The sequence below is a fragment of the Saccopteryx bilineata genome, chromosome X (assembly GCF_036850765.1).
Source record: "Saccopteryx bilineata isolate mSacBil1 chromosome X, mSacBil1_pri_phased_curated, whole genome shotgun sequence".
In the NCBI taxonomy this organism is placed as follows: domain Eukaryota; kingdom Metazoa; phylum Chordata; class Mammalia; order Chiroptera; family Emballonuridae; genus Saccopteryx; species Saccopteryx bilineata.
In genome coordinates, this window is record NC_089502.1 from 42,404,687 (window position 1) to 42,417,247 (window position 12,561).

At 39.2% G+C, this 12,561-nt stretch overlaps 1 protein-coding gene across 1 annotated transcript in view; it reads left to right on the top strand.

Moving 5' to 3' along the window:
* COL4A6 (collagen type IV alpha 6 chain) overlaps window positions 1–12,561 on the top strand; it is a 413,946-nt gene that overhangs the window by 210,857 nt on the left and 190,528 nt on the right. The window contains exon 3 of the mRNA XM_066249666.1: window positions 7,666–7,749. Coding sequence (XP_066105763.1) covers window positions 7,666–7,749 — 84 coding nt within the window. The remainder of the gene's footprint in view (window positions 1–7,665; window positions 7,750–12,561) is intronic.

The window sequence follows — 12,561 nt, forward strand, 5'->3', positions numbered from 1 at the left end:
GATTGATTTTGCAGACCCAGGATTCTTCTTAAAGGGACCACGCAGAAAACCTCTCTCACAACCACTCACCTGGGGCTCCAGGGGTCAGGGAGAGAGGAGAGGACCAAAGTGTCAGGATGAGAGTGTAATCTAGGAGGCATAGGGAGAAACATTTTGAGAGAGAGCCACCCTAACCCCTGGGACGAGTCACTCCCCAAATCTGAAGTGAATATTTCCCCTGGAAACAGCAATACCAGAAAAGGGAAGCAGGATAGCCGCCAAACGAGCTCTCTCGTGGCACTCAGAGCAGAGTCACTTAGAAGGAGGGAGCTTCTGGGACTGGAGTAGTGAGTGTTAGGGTCTGAGCTGTAGCGCCCCACCTACACAGCTGAGGGCTCGCCCAAGGGTGGGCGATAGTGGGACGCAGAAGTGCGGTTCTGTCGGCAAGGGTGGAAGCCAGCTGACCACCACTGGGTCTCAGGTGTGAGCTCAGTCTTGCCTGGCTCAGGAGGAAGGGACGTGCAAAAGTGGTCAAGCCCAGCTGCAGGCTGTCTGCAATCCAGTCTGTGAAGGAAGGGCAGGAGCCCTGGAAGGGGCAGAGACCTGCCCTTGAGCAAGGGCGCAGGAGCACAACTTTGCCCAGCCCACAGAACCTAGGCTTGTAGCCTGACTTGGGAGCCAGCTCCTCCCACAGGAGTGGAGCCAAAAGCCCATAACAGGTGGAGTTTCGATACTGAGCCTGGGCATGCAGTCCCACCCAGCCTGTGCAGCCAAGGCTTGCATCCGTCCCACGAGTGGGCTCCTCCTGCAAGGAGGCGAAAGCCTGGAATCAGGCGGAGACCCACAGCTGAGCAAAGGTGCTCACCCCTGACCTCAGGGCTGAGCATAACGCCACCCGCGGGGGCGGGACAAAGGCCAAGTCCACCGAGGCTTGTATACCCGAGCATGTGATCACAGCCACTCCTGTGAAGGAGAGGCAGAAATCACAGCAACAGCCCCAGTGGGCAGGCACCGACAATGCCCATACCTGAATGCCCTAGGCAACAACAGCAGAGGGGGTGGTGGGCCTGCAGAGAGACCACATCGAGGGAACATAGAGGACATACTCAGTCAACTCCAGTGGCCAAAACCTTCTTTTACACAGACAATATAGAAATCAGAGAAATGCAACACAAAAGAATCAAGAGAAATCCCCAGAAAAGACATGAATGAGTCACATATAACCAAATTACCAGATGCAGAGTTTAAAATAACAATTGTTAGGATGCTCAAAGATATTAGAACAACAATACGTAGTCATTACGAACACCTAAAGAGATAGCAGATATAAAAAGGACATTGAAATGATAAAAAAGAATCAGTCAGAAATGGCAAATACAATATCAGACATGAAGAACACAATGGAAAGAATTAAAAGCAGGATGGATGAAGTTGAGAATCGAATCAGCAAGTTAGAGGACAAGATAAACAAAGGCACAGAAGCAAAGCAGAAGAAAGAAAAGAGACTCAAAAAGTCTGAGGAAACTCTAACAGAGCTCTTTGACAACATGAAGAGAAATAACATCCGCATCATAGGGGTTCCTGAAGAAGAAGAGAAAGAACAAGGGATAGAGACTTTGTTCAAACATATCATAGCTGCAAACGTCCCTAAATTAATGCAGGAAAACATCTCACAAATTTAAGAAGCACAGAGAACTCCATTAAAGAGAAACCCAAAGAAATCAACACCAAGACACATCATAATTAAAATACCAAAGCTAAGTGATAAAGAGAAAGTATTAAAAGCTGCTAGAGAAAAAAAGACTATCACCTGCAAAGGAGCCCCCATAAAGATGACTTCCGACTTCTCAACAGAAACACTTGAGGCCAGAAGAGAATGGCAAAAAATATTCAAAGTAATGCAGACCAAGAGCCTACAACCAAGACTACTTTATCCAGCAAGGCTATTGTTTAAAATTGAAGGAGAAATAAAAAGCTTCCCAGACCAAAAAAAAAAAAAAAAAAAAGACAACCTAAGGAATTCACTACAACCAAACCAAGGCTCCAAGAAATACTAAGGAGCCTGTTGTAAACAGATCAAAGGAGAAAAAGAATATAGCAAAAGAGGAATACAGTTTTAAAGAATAAAATGACAATAAACAATTACATATCAATAATAACCTTAAATGTAAATGGATTATATGATTCGATCAAAAGACATAACATAGCTGCATGGATAAGAAAACAGGACCCATAAATATGCTGTCTACAAGACACCTTAAAACAAAAGATGCACATAGACTGAAGATAAAAGGATGGAAAAAAATATTTCACGCAAATGGAAATGAAAAAAAAAGCTGGGGTAGCAATACTTATATCAGATAAAATGGACTTTAAAACAAAGACTATAGTTAGAGAAAAAGAAGGTCACTACATAATGATAAAGGGAGCAATGCAACAGGAAGATAAAACGGTTATAAATATCTACGCACCTAATATAGGAGCACCTAAATATATAAAACAGACTTTGATGGATTTAAAGGGTGAGATCAACAGCAATACTATAATAGTAGGGGATTTCAATACCCCACTAACATCAGTAGATAGATCCTCAAGAAAGAAAATTAACTAAGAAACAGCAGACTTAAAGGACATACTAGATCAACTCGATATAATAGATATCTTTAGAACCTTTCACCCTAAAGCAGCAAAATATACATTCTTTTCAAGTGCTCATGGTACATTCTCTAGGATAGACCACATCTTAGGGCACAAAAGCAGCCTCAACAAATTTAAAAAGATTGAAATCATATCGAGCACTTTCTCTGATCACAATGGCATGAAACTAGAAATCAACCACAACAGAAAAACTGAAAAATACTCAAACACTTGAAAACTAAATAGTATGTTATTAAATAATGAATGGGTTAACAATGAGATCAAAAAAAGAAATTAAAAAATTCCTAGAAACAAATGATAATGAGTATATATCAACTCAAAATTTATGGGACACAGCCAAAGCAGTCCTGAGAGGGAAGCTTATAGCATTACAGGCATACCTCAAGAAGCTAGAAAAAGCTCAAATAAACAACTTGACCCTGCATCTAAAAGAACTAAAAAAAGAACAGCAAGTAAAGCCCAGAGCTAGTAGAAGGAAGGAAATAATAAAGATTAGAGCAGAAATAAATGACATAGAAGCTAAAGAAACAATACAGAGGAGCAATGAAAGCAGGAGTTGGTTCTTTGAAAAGGTAAACAAGATCAATGAACCTTTAACCAGACTCACCAAGAAAAAGGAAAGAAGACTCAAATAAATAAAATTAGAAATGAGAGTGGAGAAATAACAACTGACACAACAGAAATACAAAATATTGTAAGAAAATACTATGAAGAACTGTACGCCAAAAAACTAGACAACCTAGATGAAATGGACAATTTCCTTGAAACATATAATTTTCCAAAAATTAATCTGGAAGAATCAGAAAACCTAAACAGACCAATTACACCAAATGAGATTGAAATAGTTATAAAAAAACTCCCAACAAAGAAAAGTCCTGGGCCTGATGGCTTCACAAGTGAATTCTACCAAATATTCAAAGAAGAACTAACTCCTATCCTTCTCAAGCTATTTCAAAAAATTCAAGAGGAAGGAAGACTTCCAAGCTCCTTTTATGAGACGAGTATAATTCTGATTCAAAAACCAGGCAAAGACAACACAAAGAAAGAAAATTATAGGCCAATATCCCTGATGAATTTAGATGCTAAAATCCTCAACAAAATATTAGCAAACCGGATCCAGCAATATATGAAAAAAATCATACACCATGATCAAGTGGGATTTATTCTTGGGAGGCAAGGCTGGTACAATAATCCCAAATCAATCAATGTGATTCATCACATAAACAAAAGGAAGGAGAAAAACCACAGGATAATTTCAATAGATGCAGAAAAAGCATTTGATAAAATCCAGCACCCATTCATGATCAAAACTCTCAGCACAGTGGGAATACAGGGAGCATACCTCAACATGATAAAGGCCATCTATGACAAACTCACAGCTAACATAATACTCAATGGGCAAAAATTAAAAGCAACCCCCTTAAGATCAGGAACAAGGCAGGGGTGCCCCCTTTCACCACTCTTATTCAACATAGTCGTCCAGTCCTAGCTACAGCAATCAAACAAGAAAAAGAAATAAAAAGCTTCCAAATTGGAAAAGAAGAAATAAAACTATTATTATTTGCAGATGATATGATATTGTATATAGAAAACCCTGAAGTCTCAGTCAAAAAACTACTAGACCTGATAAATGAATTTAGCAAGGTGGCTGGATATAAAATTAATACTCAGAAATCAGAGGCATTTTTATACACTAACAATTAACTGTCAGAAAGAGAAATTAATGAAGCAATCCATTTTACCATTAAAAGCAAAAAAATAAATTACCTAGGAATAAATTGTACCATGGAGATTAAAGACTTGTACTCGGAAAATTATAAAACATTGATAAAAGAAATGAGGGAAGATACAAACAAGTGGAAGCATATACCATGTTCATGGTTAGGAAGAATAAACATCATTAAAATGTCTATATTACCCAGAGCAATTTATAAATTCAATGCAATACTGATTAAAATACCAATGACTTACTTCAAAGATATAGAACACATATTCTAAAACTTTTTATGGAACCAGAAGAGAACACGAATAGCCTCAGCAGTCTTGAAAAGGAAGAATAAAGTGGGAGGTATCACACTTCCAGATATCAAGTTATGCTACAAGGCCATTGTACTCAAAACAGCCTGGTACTGGCATAAGAACAGGCATATAGATAAATGGAACAGAACAGAGAACCCAGAAATAAACCCACAGCTCTATGGACAACTGATATTTGTTAGAGCATACAATGGAGTAAAGACAGCCTCTTCAAAAAATTATGTTGGGAAAATTGGACAGCTACCAGCAAAAAAATGAAACTAGACCACCAACTTACACCATTCACAAAAATGAACTCAAAATGGATAAAAGACTTAAATGTAAGCTGTGAAACCATAAGCATCTTAGAAGAAAACATAGGCAGTAAGCTCTCTGACATCTCTCGCAGCAATATATTTGCTGAATTTATCTCCATGGGCAAGTGAAATAAAAGACAGGATAAACAAATGGGACTATATCAAACTAAAATGCTTCTGCACAGCTAAAGACAATAAAAACAGAATAAAAAGACAAACTACACAATGGGAGAATATATTGGACAATACATCTGATAAGGGATTAATAACCAAAATTTATAAAGAACTTGTAAAACTCAATACCAGAAAGACAAACAATCCAATAAAAAAATGGGCGAATAGACACTTCTCCAAAGAGGACATACAAATGGCCAATAGGCATATGAAAAATTGTTCAACATCATTAATCACTAGAGAAATGCAAATTAAAACCACAATGAGATATCACCTCACACCAGTCAAAATGGCGCTCATCAACAAAACAACACAGAATAAGTGTTGGCAAGGATGTGGAGAAAAGGGAACCTTCCTGCACTGCTGGTGGGAATGCAGACTGGTGCAGCCACTGTGGAAAACAGTATGGAGATTTCTCAAGAAATTAAAAATCGAACTGCCTTTTGACTCAGCTATACCACTTTTGGGAATATACCCCAAGAACACCAAAGCACTGTTTGAAAAGAAGAAATGCACCCTCATGTTTATGGCATGGCAGCATTGTTCACAACAGTGAAGATCTGGAAACAGCTCAATTGTCCGTCAGTGAACGAGTGGATTAAAAAACTTTGGTACAGCCCTTGCCGGTTGGCTCAGTGGTAGAGCGTTGGCCTGGCGTGCAGGAGTCCCGGGTTCAATTCCCGGCCAGGGCACACTTGAGAAGCGCCCATCTGCTTCTCCACCCCTCCCCCTCTCCTTCCTCTTTGTTTCTCTCTTTCCCTCCCGCAGCCAAGGCTCCATTGGAGCAAAGTTGGCCCAGGCGCTGAGGATGGCTCTATGGCCTCTGCCTCAAGCACTAGAATGGCTCTGGTTACAACAGAGCAATTCCCCAGATGGGCAGAGCATCGCCGACCTGGTGGGCATGCTGTATGGATCCTGGTCGAGCGCATGCAGGAGTCTGTCTGACTGCCTCCCCATTTCCAACTTAAGAAAAATACAAAAAAGGAAAAAAAAAAGCTTTGGTACATATATACTATGGAATACTACTCAGCCATAAGAAATGATGACATTGGATCATTTACAATGTCCATTTACAACAACATACATGGACCTTGATAACATTATACTGAGTGAAATAAGTAAATCAGAAAAAAAAACTAAGAATTGTATGATTCCATACAGAGGTGGGACATAAAAATGAGACTCAGAGACATGGACAAGAGTGTGGGTGTTATGGAGTGGGGAGTTGGCGAGGGAGGAGATCGGGGGAGGGTAGGGGCACAAAGAAAACCAGTTAGAAGGTGATGGAAGATAATTGGACTTTGGGTGATGGGAATGCAGCATAATCAAATGTCAAAATAACATAGAGATGTTTTCTCTGAACATATGTACCCTGATTTATCAATGTCACCCCATTTAAATTAATTTTAAAAATTATACATAGAAAAAAGAAAAAAACCCCAACAACAACTGGTTCGCCGACCTCAACAAAAAGTTAGGTATCGGTTCTGCTGAACCAGTGCTAAATTACTGAATCCCACCATTGGAAAGATAACACAGTGATGTGATTGGAAGTAACTGGGGGCTACCTTAGGTTGAGTGGTCAGGATTGAACTGATACCTGTATGGTGAAAAGAGGCCAGCAATAATAAAAAAAAGAAAAAGAAACAAACAAACAAACACAAAATATCTGAAGGAATCACACTCTAAGCAGAAGTAGCAGCTAATACTAAGGCCCTGAGGCAGAAACAGGCTTAAGTTTTTAAAGAGTAGAATGTATACCAGTGTGACTGAAGCAGAGAAAGCCAGGGGGAGAGTGAAGAGATAAAGTTGGAGGGAGTCAGCACATGTGAGATCATGTGGGGGTTTTGTAGATATTCTGTTAGTAATAATAGTCATCATCATCATAAAGCACAAAAGAAAAAAGGAAATTGGAGCATTTCAGAGATATTGTACAATACCATGTGAAGAGTTTGGATCTGACAAACAGGGCATAGGGTGTCACTGTAAGGTTTAAGAGTTTGTTGAAAGTGGAGCCTGAGAACAATTCTTAGAGCAGAATACAGGCTGCTCATTTTCATCTGTCATTACATTTTTAGCACTTGTATTTTTCTCATGTTCTCTCCTACAGCTATTGCATTCTCAGTAAGTGCAAATACATAAGTCCAGTTGGGCACAGAGGTTTGTCAATGGTCTCTTTTGAGCCCCATGTAAATAAATTCTTTTATATTTTGTGTCTAGAATTTATACCAATGAGGGGATATCTGAGCCATAAACTGGCTACTCAACTGGCTGTTTAGTGAGGTATAAACCTGACCTAAAAGGGTGCAAGCTTGAGATGACTTTTACTTAATGTGACTCATGACACCATCAAATGAGATGATTAAAGACACTCTAAATTTACTTGGTTAGAAGTGTGACTAAGGTTTAACTTCCCCAAGGCAACATTGCTTCTTGATTCACATGATTTACTAACTTCCTTTATTTTTACTTGTATTTATTTATTTATTTATTTATTTATTTATTTATTTATTTTTAATAGGGAGAGAAGAAATCCTATGGAAAGCCATGCAGAGGCCAAGACTGCAGTGGGGGCTGTAAGTGCTTTCCTGAGAAAGGAGTGAGAGTAAGTTGCTTCTTTTGTTGTTGAAAGACAAATAGTCACAGGAGCTGTTCTCTGAAGTGTGTATGTTTTCTTGAGAAAGAAGTTGCTTAGAATTTCCTTCTAGGACCTCGTGGAACAAGCAAAATGATGAGGACCAGCTGGAAGGAGCTTTGCTAACTAATAATAGGCAAAACTAAATTGGTCAGTCTCTGAGGGACCAGGAAGATGTTTCCTTAATTGACTTAATGCCAAGGTTTCCTCAAGTTTCATCTGGAGTATCTACAAAAGCCAGTTTGGTTGTATGATATGTTAGCAGATGTGTGTAAATTGCTATAGCTCATTTTTATCCACGTGTTTCTTCTCTATCACTCCGGGGACCAAATTGTCCAATTGTTATTTCCATAGTAAAGATATAAATTATCCAATATCAAGAATACAGGGAAGCCATAAAGCCTAAAAATATAGGTGAATATATATAAAAAGTGATTTATAGGTATTACATTAAAACATATTATATAATATTGTCAATGTAGTGTCCCCTATTAGTAATGCTCAGTTCAAATTGTTATGCAAATTACAATGAACACAATACACTGATGCAGCATTTCCACCAACCCTTGTCTATGCATATGGGATGTGTTACCCCAGATGATCTGCATCTCTGATTTTCACTGGATAAACTTGCATCAAGAGTATTCAGGGGGGCTAATCTGTAAAAATATTAATGGTTCCAGAATTTATGGTCACACTGTGGAATTCAGATCTTCTGACTTCTAGCTTTTTATTTGCACCTTTATAACACTCAAATAAGTGTAAGAGCTTATACAGTTAAAGGAAGATAGCAAAAACAAGTCAACAAAACCCTCAAAAACATAGCCAAACAGGGAACATGGTGACAGCACCAACCTTCTCTTTCATCATCTTTCATTTTCAGTAAAGTAAAAATGTCAAACTGTGCCAGAATTTGGAGAAAAGAATAAAAGGCCATGTCCTCATCAAAAATAATCGAGTCCATTTTACATTACAGGCAGTCCTTGGATTAGAAATAAAATAGGTTCTGTAGGTTTGTTCTTTCTTTTTTTTAAATCAGTGAGAAGAGGGGAGGCAGAGAGAAAGACTTCTGCATGCATCCTGACCAGGATCCACCTGGCAAGCCTTCTAGGGGACAATGCTCTGCCCATCTAGGGCATTGCTTTCTTGAGGAACTGAACTCTTCTTAGTCATCCTCAGCGCCTGGAGTCAACTTGCTCCAATCAAGAGAGAGAGAGGAGAGAGAGAAGCAAGAGGGGGAATGTTGGAGAAGCAGATGGGTGCTTCTCCTGTGTGCCCTGACCAGGAATCAAACCTGGGACATCCACACATTGGGGCAACACTCTACCACTGAGCTAACTGGCCAGGGCCTCTGTAGGTTTATTCTTAAGTTGAATTTGTAGTATAAGTTGGAACAGGTACATTTCCCTATTAAATGTAACTTAGACATTTGTCTTAACATAGTATTTAATTTTACCTTTCCGTGCATATAAATACTGAAACATTTTCAAATACACCTTTATACAAGCTTGGATGGTGCAGAAGATGATGGACTTGTTGGAGAGGATAAGACTGGTATTAGAGTCAGGGTTTGCTTCTGCTGCCTGAGTCAGTTTCTTGAAGTAGGCATAAAGGAAGGGTTGTGTAGCTTTTCTTTTTCTCATAATAAATGGCCCTGTAGCACCTCAAGCCTTCGGTAACTGTACGGTAAACGTTCGTGAACCTCCGTATATCAGGATCTTGCTTCTCTAACTTTGTCATCCCTGCCTCAATGAGACAAAAACATTAGCTAACTCTTTTGTAGAAAACTTTTTTTTTTCAATTCTGGAATTTCTAGGTCCCTGCTTTTTCCCCTGGATGCTATCATCTGCAGCCCTAGTTTCATAAGGTCTTTATTGGTAAGGTCTTTGCCATGGGAGTCAAGTAACTCTATAATACCATGTTCACTGATGTCCAACTGCAGTGGATTACCAGTAGTCCTTCTGATGTTCCATTCTAAATACAAGTTTTACGGAAATCACATCTTTGTAAGTCAGGGACTTACAGTAATGATACAGACTTAGACAATCATAAAATATTAGAAAAGGAAGGCACCTTAGTGAGCTTCTCATCTTATCCACTGATTTCAGAGACTCTGAAAAGGAAAATGACTTCCTGGGATCACACAGAAAATTGATGAAAAATTTGGACTATGACTTGGGTCCTCCCCTTTTTACTTTCACTGTAGCCACCAAGACCTATGCCCTTGCTTCTGATCTACAACCAGGAAACATTTTAGAAAAAAATAGTTCTACAATAAATGTATGAAAACATTTTTTCTTTTTTTATTAACTTTATCAGGGTAGCATTGATAAGTAAGATTATATAGGTTTCAAGTGTACTTTTCTATGATACATGATCTGTGCAGGGGTTAGCAAAAGTAGGTTTACAGTTGTGAGTATGTGAAACAGAATTTATTCTTGTATTATTAATTATTGTATTATTTATTTGTATTAAAACTGTAAACCTACTTTTGTCAATTCCTGTACATTGCATTGCATATCCATCACCCAAAGTCAAATCATCTTCCACAGCAAGCAGTGGAGACAATGCGAAAGCCTCCCCTGATGCTCAGCTCCACTATTATCTTTCTGTGCATCATCAGTGATACATACAAATATGTATAAAAATAATTTCATTTTTCTGTTTTTTCTCAAAATGCAATTACATGTATACAGTCTATGCCTTATTTTATTATTGTTGTTGTTGTTCACTAATATATGTCCTTGAGATCTTCTCTACCCCACAGTTGAGTCCACCATTCTCTTTTTGATGAGGTTGTTTTAAAGTTTTGCTATTTTAGAAAATGATAGTTCTACAGTAGAAATCCTTGATCAGGCTACCTTTTATGCATCTTCAGCACAGATTCTAAGGATCAGAAAATCCGATTCAATAGATTTTTTCATTTTTTGTTTTAAGCGTACACGTGAGGAATAGGGGAAGACAGGCAGGAAGGGAGAGAGATGAGAAGCATCAACTCATAGTTGTGGCACCTTAGTTGTTCTCTGATTGCTTTCTCATATGTGCCTTGACCTGGCGACTCCAGCAGAGTCAATGACTTCTTGCTCAAGCCAGTGACCTTGGGCTTCAAGGCAATGACTTTTGGGCTCAAGCCAGAGACCATAGGATAATGTTTATTACCCTCACCCTCAACTCGGCAATCCCAAGCTCAAGCCGGATGAACCTGCACTCAGCTGTATCAGCAACCTCGGGGTTTGGAACCTGGATCTTCAGTGTCCCAGGCTGATGCTCTATTTATTGCACCACCACCTGGTCAGGTGTTTGTTTTTTGTTTTTATTTTCAAACCTAATACTGATTTACCTTACAAAGTATAGATTCCAGTTATACTCAACTCAGCATTGTACAGGAGTGCCTATGTTTCTAAACCCTTGCCAGCACTTGATATTTTTGCTAATATGGGTGACAATTATCCCAATTCCCAGACTGTCTATGAGTTTAAGCATCTTTTCACATATTCATTGCATGTTTATGTTTCTTCATGAATTTCCTGGACATATCTTCTACTTACTTTACTAAGGAGTGATTCTTATTGACTCACTTTACATCTGCAAAGATATGGTAAATCAAAAGGGCCTAAGTGGAAGCACATGAGATTTGAAGTTTAACAAGAAAAGGCATTTCCTGACTGGTTGTAGGGGCAGGAAGCAGTCCGCCAGAGCCCACAGCCAGGGAAGTGAGAAACAGATCTGGACTATTTGATGGGTTCAGGAGCCTTTGAAAAGTAGAACATTTTAATATATCTCTGAATAGAGGGTAGGCCTACAGCAGGTAAACATTCTTACGATGACTAAATTGTTTAACCCCTGGCTGAGATTGCGACCTGTAAAGATGGAAGGCAATGGATCTTCAGTGCAAAGAGCCCTCGTTTGGGTTCCAAATATCTGGAGCCCAAGCCTGGCTTCTCCTTTGAAAACATGAATGATTGAAGGGGTGTGGCGGTGGAGGAAAATAAAATATCACCACAGATGTTTTTTCTTAAAAATTTAAAAGACTCAGAATCCACATAGTTAAATATGTTTCCAAGAGTTTATTTGTGAAGTCTAAAGTTTCTAGGAACATTTGTCAAGATGATCGAACCAGATCAAACTGAATTTCATGAGTCAAGAGCAGGGATGTCCTGTTTCCCAAGTACATCAGGGGGCCGGTGTTTATGGGGCAGGCCCTGTGAAAACAGATGCTTGAAGCCGCCCACAACACCATGTTCCTTTTTGTCATCCTCCCTACCCTCCTACATTCCCAGGGCCAAGCGGGATTGTTTAAACTGGCCCCAGAACTGTTGACCCTGCAGGGCAGCCCCTCAGAACCCCTTTTGTGCAGATGTCAGAAAGATTTGAGACTGTTTTCCTTAGCTGAAAAGAGGGCCCCATTTGGATTTCAAAGTGTTCCTCTCCAACTCTGCAAGTGGAGAGGAAATGAACGTTGGGTCATCCCTGAGATATGCTGCAGCCCTTGGCAGGTTTGCCTCCTGCCTTGGGGAGACATCAAGCGCATAGCTTGCTGGGCAGTGTGTACTTTTCCTTTGCCAAAGACCTCTTGAACTGATTAAGACATTTGCACAATACCTAGCACTCCTGCACACCTGCAATCCAACCTTTTTTGGCTTAAGCTATCTCAAATTGATTTCTTTTTTTTTAATTTATATCTTTATTTTTAAAATTACAGATGACATCCAATATTATATTAGTTTTAAGTGTACACGCCAATGATTAGACATTATATAACTTACTAAGTTATTATCCTGA